The sequence below is a fragment of the Tenrec ecaudatus genome, chromosome 7 (genome assembly GCF_050624435.1).
Source record: "Tenrec ecaudatus isolate mTenEca1 chromosome 7, mTenEca1.hap1, whole genome shotgun sequence".
NCBI lineage: Eukaryota > Metazoa > Chordata > Mammalia > Afrosoricida > Tenrecidae > Tenrec > Tenrec ecaudatus.
The window spans coordinates 75,938,776-75,959,593 of NC_134536.1; the positions used below are offsets into that span (position 1 = coordinate 75,938,776).

Here is a 20,818-nt window from a genome sequence, read left to right on the forward strand (position 1 = left end):
TAACAGAAGAAAGTATTCTTGCATTGAGGGAGTATTTGAGTGGAGGTCCAATGTCCTTCCACCACCTTAATACTAAACCTATAAATATAGGCACATAGATCTATTTCCCCAACCTCATTTATATTTGCATGTGTACATGTCTTTGTCTAGACCTGTATAAATGCCCTTTGCCTCCCTGCTTTTTCCTCTATTTCCCTTGACTTTCCTCCTGTCTCACTAACATGCTCCATCCCCACCTGGGTTTCAGCTATACCTCTTTGTTACATTACCCTTGATCATTCCCTACTAGGCCTGCCACACCCACCTCACCACCAATGTGGATCCCTTGTTCCTTTGTCCCTGTGTTTGTTAATACCACTTCTTTTCCCCCACCTCCTCCTATCCCATGTCTGCTCCCCCCACCCCCGTGTTCCTTTTCTAATTTACAAAATGAATTCTTTGTCTTTTTCTTACCTTGAATTGGAGGTGTCCATTCAGTGGTCTGTTAGATGTGTTCTGTGACTGTTTTCTCCCAACTGATGGCTTGTCACAATTGATGATCATAGTTTGATAAAGTTGAGTTCACTTCTTGTTTTGTTTTGTTTCGTGGTCTGTGTTTTGAGGTTCCTAAACCATCTTAGCGCTCACCATTTTATTTGGACTCCTAATCATACTGTTGTTCGGTGCCCTCAAGTCCATTTTGACTCAGAATGACCCACATGACAGAGTCGAACTGCCTCCGTAGGATTTCCTAGTCTGTAAAAGATAGCATCCTTGGTAAAGTAGAGGGTCCGTGTGAAAGAGAAGGACGCTCAATGAGATGGACTGACGCAGTGGCTGCAACAGTGAGCTCAAATGTAGGAACAATTGTGAGGATGGCGCCGGGGCAAGGAGAGGTTCACACTGCTGTCAGTAAGGTTGCTATACGTTGAAACTGCTTGGTAGAACTGAACAGCAATAGTCTTTATGGAAGCAGGCTGCCAGATATTTCTCCCACAGCTTCTGTGTGGGTTTAAACTACCCATCTTTCAATGAATCACAGAGTCATCAGCTGGCACAACCAGGATTCCTTGGATTCCATATTCAAACTAAAGCCAGACTCATCGCCATGAGTCAATTTTGACTGATATCAACCCTATAGGAGAGAATGGAACCACCCCTATGGGTTTCTGTGACTTTAAATATTTATGAGAACAGACAGCCTCATCTTTCTCCCATATTCCATAATAGACCAAACCCAATTCACTGTTATCCATATTGCTGACTCATGTGGACCACATAGGACAGGGTAGAACTGCCTCAGAGTTTCCAAGACTGTAACTCTTTATGGGAATAGAAAGCCCTGTCATTTTCCTGCAGAGTGGCTTATGGTGTTAGATTACAGACCTTGTGAGTAGCCTAATCACTATACCACTAGAGCGCCAATTCCATAATAGAAATCAGTAAATAGTATCTAATTATGCGTATAAAGAAAAGTCAGGAAATAAGAGTTAGTCCAATTACTTAGGTGGATACTAAATTTAATGAATTAGAATGCGATCAAATGATAGAAATAAAAATTTAATGAGTTAATTTAATATTTGCTTTGAAAAATGACTCTACCAAATTAACAAACTCATTGGAGAGAAGAGGTTCTTTTATTTTTTGTTGCTATATAGTCCAAGATACATATAGTGATGACAGAATGTTTTTCCATATTGTATTTGTTCTAGATAGACCTTTATTCAATATTGCTAACTGATGTCAGCCACTAATTATTTCCTCCCCATCAGTAAAATATATTAAAAAAAAGAAAGGTGGAATTAAATACCAGAAGAAACAACTAAGGGTTAAACAAATTGAAAGTCATTGCTTTTGGAAAAATGTTAAAAATCCAGTGTCTAATATGTAGGTATTTCCACAACAAATTCATACTTATTCTCATCTTGGTTTTGCCAGAGAAGTGCTGATATTTGCTCATTTGAATTTCAGTTTAGAAATGAGCTTGTTTTATATTTAGGAGAGATAAGAATTATTGCCTATAATTCTAATCGTCTTTTCTCTGATTTTGTTTAGTGATTGCTTCTAAACTCATTTTCCTTAGAATAGGTGTCAATGTTTTCAACATAGTAGTGACCAAAGTATGTGTTGTTGAAAAAGACGTTGAAGGAAGTGAGGGGAAAATGGCATGCAATGAGGTTGGGAGGGAGACAGAAACTACTCGTATTAATAGGTCATGCATGATCTTACAGACATTTTGAAAGAGTTAATGTTTCAAAAGTTTGATGAGTGGGATGGCAATTGATATGTGGCATAAGCAGATCATGTACTTAGTCTATAAAGGGGCAAAGAAGGAAATGGGGAGACCTCTTAGGAACCCTGTTTCTGCAGTTCAAGCACAAACATAATGTGGGCAATTTCAAAGTTTAATTTGGGGATAAGCTTAATACGACTGATGGATAGCGACAAGAAGTTCAAAGAAATGGAAGAATAAAAAATGGCATATGGGTAACGGTAACATCATTCGATGGAGATGGCCTCAGCAGTGTGAGTAGGTTTGGGGAGAAGTGAAAAGGTGACTTGTTTCCACTAGGAGCAAACCAAGTATTAATGCCAGTTAATGAAGTGCAAGGGAGAGGCCTGGGGTGTGGCTAAGTCTTTTGGAGTCGTTATTAGTTAGAGGAGGGGCTCAGGACTGAGTCCCGAGCAGATTGCATTTGCGTTTAGTGGCGTTGAGGATCCCTTGAAGGAGAGCGAGGCGAAAGGACAAGTGAGGAAGAAAGCAGGAGGTGGTGGCAGGAGAGTCAGTGTCACCAGTGCTACTTCAAGCAAGGGCAAGTGACTGCGTAAATGCTGCCCAGTAAATGTGGAATCACAGCGCTTTATGTGGGTTGGTGCGGGTCAGGAGCCAGATGGGAATCAATCGAGAAAGTTACACAGGACACAATTACTGCTGGAATGGCTTATGATTCTTTATCACTCACTGTCCATTGATTAATTATTTAATGATTAACATTGTTTGTTTTGATTTTAGGGCAGATATCAATCCTCCACAGCAAAGCAGATAATATTAGGCAACAGTGTGTAGTCTTTCTTCAGTATATTAAAGTTTTCATCTTCAGGTAGGATGTCAACTGAGACACTTGGAATATTGCTTGAATTTCTAACTGTCCTTGTACTCCAAGTATAGCTTAAATGTATTTAATGTATTGAATTTTTTGGTAGGTACCTGAAAGTACAAGACACCGAGAGTCATGTTCCTGTCCATCCCTATGAGGCTCTGGAGGCTCAGCTTCCCTCAGGGCTGGTGGATGAGCTTCATGGACTTCTCTTATATATTGGACATCTGTCTGAACTTCCCAGTGTCAATATAGGAGCATTTGTAAATCAAAACCAGACTAAGGTTTGATTTGTCTTTCTTACTTTTGAAATGATCAAAATTGCCCCCCACCCCAAGAATGCTTGAGAGTGAGCGGATTTAGTCCAGAGTGCAGCTTCTGAGTGTGGTTATTCTCCCATCTGTTCGGCCTGGTTCTCTTATCTGTGCAGCTCCTTGTAGGTTACCATTATTGCAGGGTTGTGTATATTTGGGGTTGATGTTTTAATCTTCACAAATATGTATCTGACTGTCTTGTGTGTTATTAAGAACATTTTCTTCCAACCACCCATTGGAAATTGTCTGTGCCTGCCAGTTTGCTGTCCTACTTGAACTTTGCTTGCAGAAATTCATAATGGTCGCACTGTTTCACTCAGCTGGCACGTCCCCAATTCGATGGCTTTGTTTTTGTTTAGCTTCTCCTGCTTGTTACTCAGTCCGTTTGTCTACCCTCATTCTCAGGGTTCCAGAATGACCACCTGTCACTTTTCATTTGTTCTCTTCAGTCTTTGTGGTAGGGGATTTGGGTAGCAAATTTGGTCTCTTAACTTGAACTTCTTTTTTAAAAGAATCATTTTATTGGGGGCTTGTACAGATCTTATCACAGTCCACACATATTTCCATCGTGTCAAGCACATTTGTACATATGTTGCCATCATCATTTTCAAACATTTTCTTTCTACGTGAGCCCATGGTATCAAACTCATTCCCCCCCACTTGCTCATGAACCCTTGATAATTAATTAACTTGAGCTTTTTAATGGTATGACAATAGCCCCTACTTTGTGGCCTTTCAATGATATTTAAATGTTTAATACATAGTAATCCAAAATTCTCCTTAAAATTATTTCGAGAACTTTTTAAACAGCAGACATTTTATGCACTAACTAAATGCTAAAAGAAAGTTAAGAAAATAAGTGTTTTTCAACTGTCATCCATTGCCTTGTAGCTTTAGCTGAATCAGAGATTGGTTAGAAGAAGGCACATTTTCTATGCAAGTCTTAACTGAAGCATCCGGAAATAGATCTTGCTTTCAGAGATCTTCAGTGAAGGAATCCTCTAAGAACAAAGACAAGAAATGTTCCCTGAACTTTGGTATCGTAGGCTAACTGGTTCTTTACCTGTGCTAATGGAAGAATGCTGCCATTCTCTGTAGAATACCTAATGAAGTATGAATTCTCACTGTCCCTTAACAATGTCCTTCACAGCTCTTTCCCCCGTCGTGGCATTTGTTACACCTCTACTTAGATATCCACTGGCTGGTGCTAGAAATCCTTCATATCTTGGGTGAAAAATTAAGTAAGTTTATGAATTTTTATTTATGCTTTTAAATCCAAAAGTTTATTTTAATGTTTTCTGAAGTTATGACAAGTACGAATGCATTCTGATGGTTGAAAAATAAAGACTCAAGTGGTAACCACAGTAAGAAAGTGAAAGTCCCATTCTCCTTTCCCAGAAATAACGCTGGGAGCAGCTAGGTGTCTCCGTTGTGCTCATTCTTATTCTCGGTGCATTTGTGTATATAAAACAGTGTTGGGGTTTGGCTTTTGTTTCCATCCACAAGTGGTACTGTGTTGCTGTTTTGGTCATTTTGAAGTTTTTTTGGTATCAGTTCAAGTTAGCACTCATAGTCCAAATTGATTCTGTTGATGGATTAGATATTGTAAATCTACCATACCTTATTTAGCCATAGCTTTTTTAACAGGGTTGCTATACTTTAGAATTGACTTATTGGCAGGAAGTTTGATTAGGTTTACTGTAAACTGGTAGTTTAATGGACTGGTGCTCTGAGGGAGAAAGCGCTGACAGTCGGCTTTCATAAAAGTTACAGCCTGTGTAGTAGGTAGTTCTACTCTGTCTATAGGGCCACTATGATTTGGAACTGATTCAATGGCAGTGGTTCTTTTTGTATTTTTGAGCTTTAATGTTTATCTTTTAGAAAAGTGAACTTTCCTGTGCATATACAAGTGAACTTCCTTGTATATGCATGTACATTTATACTTCTTCAAATAACATATACAAGCTTTTTTGTGAAACAGGTTCTTAGATGTGGAAAGTTTACATATTATCCTAATAATTTATAGACTTTCTTGTTCACTAAGTCTAACCAGCTTATATGAACTAACTGAATGTGTCTATGTATCATATTATTGTATTAGTAGATATTATCATTTTTTATCTAATAATCAAAATTAATATTGACTCATTTTTTACTTGGTAATTTTCTGATTACTAGTTAGCTGCTAACCACAAGGTCAGAAGTTCAAAACCACCAGATGTTCCCCAGGAGAAAGATGAGGCTTTCTACCCCTGTAAAGTTTTATAATTTTGAAAGCCATGTTAAGGTTGCTGTGAGTCATGTGACTTCATGGCAATTGGTATATGGATTTTATTTTAAATAGTATTTCCTCAGCTAAGTGCCTATGTAGACTTACTCAGCTAGCAGTACAACTTTTGATATCTTGGATTTCTGGATTTTTATGCCATAAAAATTATGTGTGATCAATTTATTCCTAATATTTTAAACACTTATCGTATATACTCGAGTATAAGCCGAGTTTTTCAGCACAAAAAATGTGCTAAAAAACGGGTTCAGCTTATGCACGGGTCACTGGTACCCCAGCGAGGTGTAACTGGGTCCCCCTTATCCCCCAGGTAACGGGAAAAGCGCCTGTTATCTCGTGGGTGATTGCGGTTTCTCCACTGTTCATTCAAAGCCCCGCTGACACTGCAGGGCTTTGAATGTTTGTTTACTCACATCTAACCAATCAGAACCGTCCTTTGACGTGTATCTTTGAATAAGCCTTTTAAAAACCGTGTGCGAAGGATGTGGCATGAATGGATGTCATCTGGTCAAGCCCGACTAACAAAAGGAGGAAATCTCATGAAGCCTGACATAGAGTTAATAGCAAAGTGGGTTCGAGAGGCATGGGAAGATATTCCAGAAGACATGGTGCGACGTGCCTTCCAGAAATGTAGTATTAGTAATGCTATGGATGGCAGTGAAGACTGCGCTTTGTATGAAAATGACAGCAGTGATGGTGATGACGGCAATCTCAGTGAGGACAGCATCTATGATGACCTCACACCAGCTGAAGCTCTGCATTGGGATACGGATGATGATGATGAATCCAGTTTTGAGGGATTTTAACTCTTTACCTTTTAGCTTGGTTGCTGATTGAGCTCAGGGAATAGTACTCTTTTTTTTTTTTAATAAACATTTTATTAGGGGCTCATACAACTCTTATCACAATCCATACATACACATACATCAATTGTATAAAGCACGTCTGTACATTCTTTGCCCTAATCATTTTCTTTTTTTTTTACATTTTACTAGGCGCTCATACAACTCTTATCACAATCCACACATATAATACATCAATTGTATAAAGCGCATCCACACATTCTTTGCCCTAATCATTTCTGAATAGTACTCTTAAGGTATCATTATTGATACCTTATTGTTTTTGTTGAACCTATTTTCCACTTACTGTGCTGGTTTACTAATGTTAAATGACTTGTCCTTTTATTTGTTTTTTTATTTAAAATAAATATTTAAATACATTACCCCACTAATGTCTCAATTTTTAGTAATTTTAGTTTCATTTGTTTTTATTATTGAAACTCACCAATAGCTTCTTCATTTTTCACCCTAGGCTTATACTTGAGTGAATCAGTTTTTCTGGTTTCCTAGGTAATAATTAGATACCTCAGCTTATACTCGAGTGGGCTTATCTTCAAGTATATATGGTAGTTATTTGAAAACATGCGTGGCGATTTTCTAATTGCTTTAAAGAAGTAACCACAATAAGAAAGGTTTATTAAATGGTACTTGGAGAGAGCCTGGAAACAAGACAGGTCACCAGCAGCTCTACTGGAGCCACCCACGAAACTTCTGCCAGGGTTCCCGTCCTTGCCGCGTGTGCTCAAACCTGCACAGCCTGATCCGTAGACACGGCCTCAACATGTGCCGTCAGTGTTCCCATCAGTATGCGAAGGACGTTGGCTTCATCCAGCTGGACGAAGTGATCTTTGAATGGGCTATCCAAGACAACTACCAACAGGAGGAACAATGCCAACTATTTGTATATAAAATAAAAAAAATTCAAGTCTGCGGAAAAAAATGGTACTTGGAAGAATTGGAAACTTTTATTTATTTATTTTTGTTTTGATAAATCATTTTATTTGGGGCTCTTACAACTCTTATAACAAACCATACGTCAGTTGTATCAAGCACATTTGTACATAGGTTGCCATCAACATTTCCAACACATTTTCATCCTACGTGAGCTCTTGGTATCAGTTCTTTTTGCCCCCTCCGTCCCCACCCTCCCGTCCTCGTGAACCATTGATAATTTATAAGTTATTTTAATTTTCATATTTTACACGATCTGCTCTCCATTCACCCACATTTCTGTTGTCTCCCTGGGCAGGCTGGAGGGGCGAGGATTGCATGTTGCATGTCGATCATTGCATCCCTTTTCCCCCACACCTTCTCCCTACCCTCATTGTATCACTACTCATTGGTCCTGAGGGGTTTGTCTGTCCTGCATTCTGTGTGTACCAGTGTACATGCTCTGGTCTAGCCAAATTTGTAAGGTAGAACCTGGGTCATGATAGTGGGGGTGGGGTTTGGTTGGGGTTGTACTAAAAAACTAAGAGTAAAGTTGTATGTTTCATTAGTATTATACTTCACCCTGGCGAGCTCCTCCCTTCCTTGTTGACCCTTCTCTGAGGGGATGTCCAGTTGTCTACAGATGGACTTTGGGTCTTCTCGCCGATACCCCTCGTTCACATCAAAGTGGTTGTTTGGGTCTTCTCATACCTGATCCCATCGACATCTCCTGATCACATGGATTGGTGTGCTTCTTCCATATGACTTTATTCCTTTCCTGCTAGATGGGCACGTGTTTAACTTCAAGCCTTTAAGACCCAGATGCTGTATCTTTTGATAGCCGGGCACTATAAGCTTTCTTCACCACATTAGCTTTTGCTCTCATTTTGTCTTCAGCGATTGTACCTGAAAGGTGGGAATCACACAATGCCATGTTATTAGAACAAAGTGTTCTAGCATTGAGGGAGGAATTGAGTAGAGGCCCAATGTTCATCTGCTACCTTAATACTTAACCTGTAAAATATGTACGGATAGATCTATATCCCTATTGTTATATATTATTATATATTAATATACTTACAGATGTGTGTGCCTATGTTTTTACCTCTATAAATACCTTTTGCCTCCTAGTTCTTTCCTCATTTCCTTTTATATTCCTCCTGTCCTTCTATCATGTTGCCCTTCATTCTGCTCTCTGTACTTCCTCTCGGCTACATTGCACTTGACACACCCCACCAGGCATTCTGTGCCCTCCTTGTCGTCGATATTAGATCTTTTGTTGTTCCCTTATCAATTGGGAACTCTGAAAGTGATGTTTGTATTTGTGTGAGAAAGGAGTTGTCCTCAAATTTGATGTTTTACTGCAAAAGAATGAATAGTTTCCCATTTTGCTCAATAGATGATATTTAAAGATACGCAATCAGTTTTCTTTTGAAATAGTAAATTCTACTTTAATTTAAAACACTTTTATTACTTTTTCAGAGCATGTTGTATATGGTCATCAGTTTCTGAATCTGTCAGGTGACAGTTTAACCAATGTCAGTTTGTTTGAAGAACAGTGTGAAAACCTCTTTTGTGATTTAATGCGCCTGTCGCTCAGCAGGTATGACAAGGTAATGCTTTAAGAGTTTATTTATATTTTTGACACTATGTGGCACTAGTCGGCCCTTAATGCATGTGGCTTAATCCAGAAGACGTCAATTTAAAATAAATCTCAATTTTAAATTAACTTACTAATGTCTGATTGCTGAATGGGAAAAGAATTTCAAATTAAACATTCAATACAGGCTATATAATTAGTATCATAAAGCTGTCTAAAAAAGGTTTTTGTTTTTTTTAAACTTTTCCCATGCTGTGGGAAAAAATGTGATCTTGCTTGAAAACTTAACTTTTTAATCGGTGAGTTCAAGTCTAATGACTTGTTGGTGTTATGTAAAGTTAATTGTAAAGTTAATGTAAAGTGTAAGGAAGTTTTTGTTTGCTTGTGTTTATTAATCTAGAACCATGAGGATCAGAACATTTTTACTACAATATGCTCCTCATAGGATGCTTAATACAGTGATGATTTAAAAGCGTCACAGAACCGGGGCTTTGGACCAGTTTGAACCAGTTCAATCATGGCTAATACAACAATAACCGAATAGACCCAAGTTGAAAAATCTGGGTGTCGCGAAATGACATCTAGAAAGACAAAGCTATGGGATGCAGCCCTAGAATAGCAGCCTCGGGAGAGGTACAGTAAGCCCTTCCAGGGGGTGACGGTCAGGCCTGTAGAGAGCCGGTCTTGGAACTGAAAGCAGCAGTTCTACTCTGTTCTCTCTCTCTCTTCTTTGTCCTAGAGCAGTGCTTCTCAACCTTCCTAATGCCACGACCCTTTAATACAGATCCTCATGTGGTGGTGACCCCCCAACCATAACATTGCTTTCGTTGCTACTTCATAACTGTTTCAACTTTGCTACTGTTATGAATTGGACCACCCCTATGAAAGGGTCATTTGACCCCAAAAGAGGTTGAGACCCACAGGTTGAGAACTGCTGAGAGTGGCGTATATTCAAAGTGGTGTGATGGGCCAGCATCTTTGAGTGGGGCCCCATTAACCTGACTTCCTGGCCAAGAGACTAAGTCACTAAGTATTTGTTGTGCTTATATTCTGAGAGCGAGGTTAAATTCTGATTCCCATTCCAGTTCACCTACATTTTACAAAATTGGAGTGGTTCGAGAATCTCTTCCTCCACCATGACTGAACAGAATATAAGCAGGTTGAAGCCCTGCATGGAACATAATCATTTTCAGGAGATGGGCATTTATATGCTGTTATCACTTGTTTGAGATTGACACCACGGAAACCAGGATGTACAGCTTTTTAAGATTCAGAGGCAGATGGTGGTTTATGCATTTACTAGCACCACCTTTTGAATGTTTAAAATAAATTAGTGGATTAAGGCAATATAATATCCAACAGTTAATATTTTACTACATATTAGAAATAGATATTTAACATCTGTGAAATACTGAATACATTGTGCCAGAAGTTTTGTTACACTTATAAATTCAGTACACAATCTGTATTATTTAGAAATGCCATTGAGAAAATTTTCATTAGAAAAAGTGGTAAATAATTTTGAAATTGCTTATCTTGATAAATATCTAAAATTTCTGTTTAACCTGTTTTTTGTTTGCTTTGCTTCACAAAAAATTAAAACTTTTAGAGCTTCTCATTAGCTGTCTCTCTATTGTAGTGATTGTTATTTTCAGTAAAGAGTTACTGGCATACAGCCTTGCTCATCCCTGTCTCCATTCCCCGTAACTGCTGTTGCTCAGCAGTGGCACAGTGTAACAGTTAGGGCAAACTTAGTGGCTTAGAAAGCTTAACGTATTTTCTCTCTAGCCTTTTAAAAAGAATTTTACTGAGCACTGGATTAGTAAATTAATTAATGATTAAAGGATAAATGTGTTTGAAGTTGAAAATAAAAATTCATTTTGTACTTTTTGATATAGAAAGGCTTTTTACAATTAAACAGTTTTTATGTAATTGAGCATCTAAATCATCACTTATGAACACCTCATTTTCTTACCACAGGTTAGACCTTCAGAAGTGTTAATGAGTCATCATTGCCCATGTCCATGCATTAAAGAATTATGGGTTCTGCTCATTCATCTTCTAGACCATAGAAGTAAATGGTCTCTCTCAGAAGTAAGTTTGGAAATTGACATATGATAGTTGTTATTCTCTATTGAATTTATTCAGTAATTATGGCGAAGGAAAACCTTTAAGTATGGGGGTCTTTTTTTTTTCTACTAAGGCAGCAGATAACAACTACCAAGAAGACAAACTGAATACTGTGTACCTATTACATTGTAAGGAGCCCTAGTGTAAGGGCAGTGAGTCATTTAATGTGGCTCTGCTAGCCACAGCCACTTTGCTTTTCCCACCAACGACTTTTTCCTGCCTGGACCTGGGAAGTAGGTGGAGGAAGAGACTGACAGGACTCCCTGGTGTGCCATCCAGCGGTGTATGATTTGAGCTTCTGAGAAGCAGGAGGAGGAAGCGCATCATTACCATCAGTGCATCCTCTGGACCCGAGATTCCTGCCCAGTGAATCTCCTGGGCACAGATAACAGCTATACCATCCGAGGAGCTGCCACAGAACATGCAATAGAATGATGGACTTACCAACCTATGGAGCTAGTAAAACTGGGTGCATTTGCACAAGAGGCTGGCTGTGGAGTGGGATGCCTCCGGGCACTAGCGGGAAGTTAGCCCTGCTGACCCAATGGAAGTACAGCCGTGTTTCTGGGCTGACACTTCCTGGGATGAGTTGGTACCTGCAGTGAGTATCCAGGAACTTAATTCAGGATGTTGGGCTTGCTGACCCAAAGCTAAAAATGCACAACTATTTTGAGCTCTAAATAATGTAGCTGAGATCCTTTGGTCTGCGAGTACTGGATTGGTGTGACTCTGGGCACTTAATTCAGGGAATTGTGTTTGCAGACCCAAGGAGTTTAAGCTGAATACCTTGGGGCTGAGGCTTATAGCAGAGTTGTATTCCCTTTGGGCATTTATTAGCAGACATAGCAGAAATTTGTAACAAGTCTTGATAAAAACCCTGAGCATTCCTTGTTGACATTACAACTTGTTAACTTCTCAATAAACCCTTTAATCCTGAAAATTTGTGAGTTCTGTGGAGTCAAGGCAATGGATATTAGAACCCTGGAAGGTAGAGAGTTTTAATTCAGACGGTACACCTGGAGAGTGCAAACAGTAAGCGCAGTGGATACTGAATGGAAGGGCGGTGATTCAAGTCCATCTAGATTTATCTTCAAAGAAAGACCTGGCAATGTATCTACAAAAAATCAGCCTTTGAAAACCCTGTGGAGCACAGTTGTATGCTGACACATATTGTGCTAGTTACATACTCTGGTGTCAATTTGAGACTTGAGAGGATTAAGAATGAAGGGGTGGAGTCTAGTCTGTCAGTCGGGTCACAGCCAATGAGGCCTCGGTGTGGGTATGGCCTTCTCCTGGGAATTCTGGAAACTCCTGGGTCTTTTCCTCCTTGGAGGCAGGAAACACACTTTATCTCCTCACTCCCCGAGAGACTTTTCTACTGACAAGACACATGGTGCTGCGCCTTGGGAGCCAGAGAAGCCACATTGACCTACCCTGATGGAACCAGAACTCTGGAGCCAGAGAACCATGGAGAGACCCCGTGCCCTGGGAACCAGATAAGCCACATGGGGATGATGTTTACAACTCCACTGGATCCAAAGACTTTCTACCTACTGGCCTGTGATTTTCCTGTGTTCTGCGTCTTTGCATGTGTTTCGTGAGTCTGAAGAGGACTTTATAGATTGGTGTCGGACATATAGGCTAATGTTGGACTTAAGGGCTTGGAATGGACTGGGTTGGGATGCTTTCTTAATGTACAATTACCCTTTATATAAAACTCATATGAGTTTCTATGGATTTGTTTCTCTGGTCTACCCGGACTAACACACATTTGGAGTAATGATGGGTTAAAATCAGTTTGTGAGCAACAGGTCAAAACCTTATATTTAAGCCTAAAATGAATAATGCATCTAGCAGAAATACAAAAGTTGACTCTTATTTTCCCAAGTACATTTTTTTCCTTCCCTCTGAAATCTTTTATACTGAAATGTGTAATATCCTTTAGCAATTAAGGAACTATATTAAAGGGTGTAGACTTCATAAGCAGAGGTTAATAGTATTCAGGTTTACAACATCTGAGGGAGGGAGGGAGGAAGAGAAGCACAAAGATGAGGCCTTCTTGCTCCCTCACCTGTCTTGAGTCAGATCTTCAGAATGAGACTATATTTTACTGCAAGTGTTTTGAGGTAGTTGTGTGCTGTTGACCCTGTTCTGACTTGCCATAACCCCGTGGCCCAACAGCTCCATAGGTTTTCCGTGGCTGTAATCTTTATGGGAGCTGATTGCTATTAGTAGAAGAAGAAAAACATCCTTAAGCTGATGTAAGCACATAAAATTTCTTGTGAAATATTATTAAAATTGGTTATAATATATGGAAACTACTTAGGCCTTTCATGGCATGTTTAATTTCCAAATTTTGTACAATTTGGAGTTTGGCTACTGACAAATCACAAATCTGAAGTTTTGCAGATTTGCAAATTATGTGTGTGTGTGTGTAATTTTTTTTGAAGACGCCTTCGAGGTACAATAAGTTAGGAATTGAGCTGCTATCCAAATGGTTGAACTCAGCAGCTGAGAGAAAGCAAAGTCAGTCTGCTTCTGTAAAGGTTTGCAATTTCCTAGGAAATCGTTTTACTCTGTCTTGTAAGGTTGCTATGAGTCAGAATCAACTCAGTGGTGGTAGGATATATATTTTGAGTTACTGTTTTAGCACTAAATTTAATTAAATAAAAGTTTATTTAATTTTATCTATTGTTGAATAAAAAGTTGGCAGTCATGGGCTAAAAGTCACCTTTGTGTTGGAGGTAAAAAGCCCAACTTGAAAGTGAGCAGGATAAAATATAAAGTAAGAGGAAAGAGATAACAATTTATGGAAATGAAAAATAAAATCATTAGAATTTGAAAGTCATTTGATAGGCTCAAATGTAGATAGGATTAATGAACTAGAAATTAACACGGGAAAAGTTATATGTAAGGTACAAAGACAAAGGTAGAATGGTTCAGGGAAGTAGAGGAGACAGAATGTTTTTTTATGTAGTTAGCATGTATATACATATGTGACAAATTTGAAAGAAGAAAGGGATAAATGTATCAGGGGATAATAATTACCCCTTGACAGAGAAGTAGATGGACTGTGGCCAGTTGCAGAGGTTATCTACAATATTAGTAATTTTCTGGTTCTCTTTCTAAATTTTGTTGGGTATTTTGTGTACATTAGGTACAGCATTGAATTTACTGTTTTAAACATTTTTTAACTGTTCGATTCAGTGTCTTTATACCTGATTTCTTTCATGTAGCTTAATGCTTTCAAAGCTCATCATGGCATCATGAAGTACTAGAACTTCGTTTTTTATTGCCTTATTCCACATTTTGTTTATTCATGCATCTTTTGATGGACACTTGGATTCTTTCCACCTTTTCTATTGTGAATAATGCTTCAATAAACAACTATCTGAATCTTTTTCTTAGACAAACAATTGTTTAATTGAAAAAGTATCTGAGTCTCTGAATTCAACCCCCCCCCCTTTTTTTTTTTGAATCTGCTTAAGACTTTCTGGGTCATATGGTACTTTTATGCTTAATTGTTTGAGGAATTAAACTTTCCCCTAGTAGGAGTATCATTTTATATTTCTGTTGGCAGTGCATGAAAGCTCTGATTTCTCTACATCCTCACCAACCCCTAAATTTTCTGGGTGTTTTTGTTTGTGTCTCTTTTATTGTTAATTGTGTTTTTCAATAATAGCCAGCCTAGTGGTTATGAAGTGCTCATTGCGTTTTAATGGAAGTTTCTTAATAATGTATGGTGTTGAACGTTTTTTCATGTGCTTATAGGCTATTTATATATCTTTAGAGAAATGTTTAAGTCATTTACCAATTTTTTTCTGTTGGTGTTGAATTGTTGGAATTTTTTACATATTAAGTCCTTACCAATTGTATTGTGCAGTCAGTGTTTTGTTTTACTTCTGTATTTTCTAATATACATTGAATGACAACAGGATTGAATTATCAGGATATGTTACAAAGTTCTGTCATATCTGCTAATAAATGCCCAAAAGGTATACCACTCTGCTATAAGCCAACCCAAAGGCATTCAGCTCAATATCCCTGGGTCAGGCCTAGCCCCCTGAATTAAGTGCCCAGAGGCATTACACCACAAAAAGCCTAAGCTCTAAGGGATTAAGCTCCATTCCCATGGGTCAGCAAGTCCAACTTGTCCAGTGAAGTGTCCAGAAGCAGCTCACTCCACAAATCGGCCTCCAGCACAAAAACACTCAGTTTTTTGTGCTCTCTGGGTTGGGAAATCCATCATTCTGTTCCGCTCTTTGACTCCTGGTTCTTCTGCTCCTCTGATATGTATAGCTATCTTCTGGACCCAGGGGTTCTCTGCCTAGGAATCTGGGGTCCCAAGGCTGTGCTCTGCTCCTGACTCTGCTGGTAATGAGATCTCTCCTCCTCCTTCTCAGAGGGCTCAAGCTAATACAGCTTGATGGCACTCGCTAGGGAATCTTTGAAATTATTCACAGGTTAATCCTATCAGTGGCTTCCCCCACCTTCTAACCACACCCATGTCGGAAACGTCCTTTTGTGGGAGTTGGAGACTGGCTAACAGAGCCACATCAAAGCATTCACTGTACTTGGAATGTAAGAGTTCCAGATATTTTCTATCATTCCACCTTCTTGGTAAGGTCTTAGCGGCACAAAAGTCTTTTAATATTGTAGATGTTCAACTTGTCTTTTAAAATTGACATAATTCACAAATAATGATTCAATAGTCTAATCATCTTAACAATTTGTCTTTTTCTTGTTTTACTCCTGGTTTTAGTGTCATATCTAAGAATCTATTGCTAAAACCAAGGCTCTAATGATTTATCTTTATGTTTATTTTTAAATTTTTTATAGTTTTACCTCTTATATTTATATCATTGGGTGTATTGTGAGTTAATTTTCATATGTAATATAGTCCAACTTTATTCTTTTGCATATGGCTGTATCTTTTAATAGAGATTATGTTCAATTTGTAGATTACTTTGTAGTAATGACACCTTAGCAACAGGCCACTTCCTAATTCATGAAATACATTTCCATTTATATAAGTCATCTTAATTTCTTTCAGCAATTTATTATGTTTTTCAGTGTGTTTGTTTTTTATCTCCCTGATTAAATATATTTGTAGATACTTTATTTTAGACAGCATGTTCTTAATCGCTTCTCGTCCTTTTGGCTAAGATCAAGTGTAGACATCATGTTCTTAATCCTTAAACTCATGGCTATTTTTATTCCATGTATCGTATATTATATGTTTTATATTCTCATATATATATCATACTTTGTTATAAACATAGATGGAAAGGCCGAAATTAAAGGTGCTAGGAATTAACTACATCTTACTTGAACTGAATCATTGCCTCTTTTTCAATAGTCATTTTGGAACTGGATGAATCAGCTTCTTAAAACACTCCTTGAAAAATCAAGTGACCGAAAACGACCTCTGCCTATAAACCAGTGCAGAGATCCATTAGGCTTTAGTTGGTGGATTATTACTCATGTAGCATCATTATACCAGTTTGATCGCCATGGAGTGCCAGATGAAATGGTAAGATCTTGTTTTTAACTTTTAATTATCACTAATACTTGTTTCCTTATACACTGATACGGAAGTGAGAGATCGGAAGCAATAAGAAAAACCGTAACACAATAGAAGAGATACATTCAGCCTTTACATCTAGAAGCTGCAGTCCTTATGGACATTTTGAAAAATGATGATAATCTTGTTTTCATTGTTAATTTTTTTAAAAGTGTCAAAGCTTTGGGCTACACTTGTGGCTCTGCTAATAGTTTTGTGGCTTTCAATAAATTAGACCTTTTGACCATCTGTTTTCTCATAAATTCTCCAGATTAAATCGGCTGATTATTACACAGGTTTCTAGAATCTGTAAGAAAGCCACAGGGAAAGCATATATCTCCAGAAATGTTCTTGTGAATAGTTATTGATAAACCATTTCCTTAGAATCACACTCACTTCTTTACAAGAGCTTTTTGCAAAGATAATTTATAAAGAAATGATGTGAAATTTGTTTCAAATAGAAGACAGATTTTAACTAGTATGTCAATTTCTAGTAGAAAACATGTTTTGGGTTTTTTTTTTTACAGTGTTAGGTAAAAATCTCCATGACTAAAACCATCTGGTGGATGTATTTATCTGACGCATGTTTTTATGTAATTTCTTCTGCATTAAAAATTAATAATGCTGTGTATTATTTCAACCCTCCATTTCCATAAACTAGTTATTTAGAATCTGGAGTCATTGTGCATAGTTACTTAAATTGGCCTTTTTTATGGATTAGGAGCCCTGCTGGCATAGTGGGTGCTCATAGAGCTGCTTAACTGCAAGGTTATCAGTTTGAAACCACCAGTCACTTCCCAGGAGACAGACCAGGCTTTCTACAACCATAAAGAGCGACAGTCTCAGAAACTCACGGGGCAATTCTACCCTGTCCTCTATGGCAGTTATGAGTTAAAACTGACTCGATGGCGGTGAGGGGTTTTTTGTTTAAATGGAAGTGTTTTCCCAAATAGCCTCGCAGTCAGACAGCTGTGAGCTTTTTTAAAATCTAGATCTCTAGATCTCAACTCTTGAGATTCTGATTTCATACATGTGATGTAGAATTTTTGATTCCTTACTTTTAGAAATTCCTTGGTCTTTATCCATTACCAGATATGAGAATCATTATTTCATGAAATTTTGGCTTTGACAAATTTTTTTTTAACATTTTATTAGGGGCTCATACAACTCTTATCAAATCCATACATATACATACATCAGTTGTATAAAGCACATCTGCACATTCTTTGCCCTCATTTCTGTCATCTCTAATCAAATCAGTCATGAAATTTGAGGGCCATTTTGTGCCCTCCACATGATCCTCTAGTAATAAAATGGAGTTGTGAAGTCAGATAACAAACCAGGAAGTGCTCTGAGAGAAGTTCACACACAGCTCTGTACCAGTGTATTTATGTATTCTACTCGCTTACTGAAAGGAATCAATGGAAAGAGCTTCTCACAGAAAAGCACAGCTCTTTATTTCTGTAGGTGAGTTCTTACTATACTTACACACAGTAAATAATCAACAAATGTTAAAAATGACCATTATTACTGTAAAATTTCTTTTACTAAGTATTTATGGATTTGAATATGATAATGTTTCAGTTATTCGTATACTGGAACGACATTAAAGGAATGAAAAAAATTTATAAGTCTTAAGGTCTTAGCATTCTTATTTCTTGTCCCATCTGACCATTCTTCCTCCAAGTACATTTCAGTTTGGTCAATGTCCGTGAATGTGGTAATTAGTTCAGTATTTCCGAGTTCTTATTGTGTGATGACGTCACCATAGTAAGTACGAACAAGAAGTCATGTGAAATAGATTCTACTGCACCTTGCTTCAGGGAACATTCTTTTAGGTCATTAATGCTTGTTGGAATTGCATTAACATTTACTTGAGTTAGTGGTATATTTCAATACTGATTGATAATTGATCCTCAAATAATTCCAGTTTGGTAGGTGGTTTGATCCCATTAATACAAGGAAGCTTCAAACTGTACAAAGTGCTCTGCTGAAATTACTCGCTTGTTTTTACGGATAATTTCAGGAGATTTCTGCTGCTATTATTATGTAAATTGTATTTATTATAGTATTAGAATAAAATGTGTATCTTATTTTAATATCATTTTATCAATTCTGACTCATGATGGTAAATGAACTGTGTTTAAAACATAACCTGGTTCTTGTAGGATTTCTAGCAGTTCCTGTGTGATTTTCTTTTGCCAGATTACATATATATCTTAAAATCTTAATTTTTAGAATTATATAGAAGACTTTAAGAAGAAAGATGATCATGATTTCAAAAAAGAACCTTTTGTACTTGTACGAGCCCCCAATAAAATGATTTAAAAAAAAGACTTTTAAGGGCCCCCCCCATAAAATGGTTAAATTTTTAAAAAAGAAAGTAAATGTCTAGAAAAGAATGAAGGTAACATATGTACAATTTTGCCTGATGCAAGTGATGTATGGATTGTAACGAGTTGTAAGAGTCCCCATTAAAATGATCTGTTAATTAAAAAAAATACAAGAGATGTATAATATGTCTTTGTATATGTAAAATAATTTTTGTCTTGTTCTATCCGCAAAAAGTCCCAATTTTAGACTTCTTAAAGAATTCTAAAGAAGAACTCAATCTGCCAAGTAATGGTTGCTTGTATTATGGAGTGTTGTCCTTGGTTGATAGCATTTACAAAGTATTTAACACTGCGCAGTAACAAATTTTATCTCATAGTGAGGTTTTCTGAAGTAGTTAAAGGGTGATAATTGTGTCCATTTTACAGGTGAGGAAAGCGAGGTGTACATTAGGTGCATCCTACCTTTGCCTTGTCACTTGAATAAAGTTCGTATCCGGTTCCCTCCAGGGTTGCCTTTTATGAATAGGTCCTTGGCAGGGTCACCTAAAGGAGCCCTGATGGCGCAGTGGGTCAGTTTGGCTGCTAACTGGAAGGCTGGTGGGCCAAACATACTAGCTGCTTCACAGATGTGGCCCTTTGCTTCCGTAAAGGTGTAGAACCAATTCTACTTCGTCCTGTCGGGTTAGTATGAGCCAGATTCAACTCCATGGTAATGGGTTTGCTTTGGGGGGACAAAGATAAAATTGTGTCCCAATTTTCCAGGCATGGTACCACATGCTGCCTGTTGCCTCATCCTACTTAAGTAGTTTCCCCTTTTAATTTCTAAAGTTCTCTCTGATTCGTTAATAATTTATGGAGTCATTCTGATCTGTGAACTTTGAGACATTTGCCTCATTCCTCTCAGATTATAAGGGATGTATTTGGATCTGAATTTGAAAATTGCCTGAATTGGTTTTTTCCCTTGATCTGATGTGTTAGCATCACCAACTCTAGTGCGAAAATAGTGATGCAGTGAGCATGCTTCATTCCATTAAAGGGGAAACTGGTGTGTGGGGATGACATGCAGGAATCAGGGATTTGTATGTTCTTCAGCAGAGAAGTGCCTCTAGTCGTGAGATAACCATGGAGGTAGTACAGGTTGTAAACATAAACTGTTTTGCCCTCAAGGTTAATGTGTAAAATCTTTACATTTTAAATGGCTTTCAGATGTGGTTAATTGTTTTTAGGTTGACAGTTTCTTAACATGGACTTCTGCTATAGGTAGGTTTAAAGTACAAAACTAGCCAATTTCGTATTAGAGGCCCATTAGGAAAAATGTTGGTGTCTCCCTTCTTGTACGAGAGGCTTTAGACTTCCATGCATTTCTGCTTAATGCTTTTCTCTCAGCCTGGATGAGGATGTGTTATCCTCTCACAATCCCATTTATCTAGTTGAAACAAATAGGGTTTAAAGAGTAAAGTCACTTTGGGGCTTTCCCTTCCCTGAACACAGTGCAATCAGTCACGCTAGCGGATGCTCATCTTTGAAACGGCAGAAATGACGCCGAGATCAAAATGTGAAATACAACCTTTGAATGCGAGTTGCACCCAGCTAGCTAGGCCGCCGGATGTGGGGGAGGGAGATTTATCGGATGTGGAAGATGTCACCTGCATAGTAAAGCTCAAGTGAATATCAGTTTTGATGGGGGCACAGAGACTGTGAGACATAGCACCAAACTGATGACTTACCTCAGTTTTATCTGC

The 20,818-nt window shown here is 38.0% G+C and overlaps 1 protein-coding gene across 1 annotated transcript in view; it reads left to right on the forward strand.

Annotated features, from left to right (window-relative positions):
- Positions 1 to 20,818, forward strand: part of MMS22L (MMS22 like, DNA repair protein) — a 131,706-nt gene that overhangs the window by 9,984 nt on the left and 100,904 nt on the right. The window contains exons 5-10 of the mRNA XM_075554749.1: positions 2,993 to 3,080; positions 3,184 to 3,361; positions 4,542 to 4,632; positions 8,933 to 9,063; positions 11,031 to 11,144; positions 16,540 to 16,713. Coding sequence (XP_075410864.1) covers positions 2,993 to 3,080; positions 3,184 to 3,361; positions 4,542 to 4,632; positions 8,933 to 9,063; positions 11,031 to 11,144; positions 16,540 to 16,713 — 776 coding nt within the window. The remainder of the gene's footprint in view (positions 1 to 2,992; positions 3,081 to 3,183; positions 3,362 to 4,541; positions 4,633 to 8,932; positions 9,064 to 11,030; positions 11,145 to 16,539; positions 16,714 to 20,818) is intronic.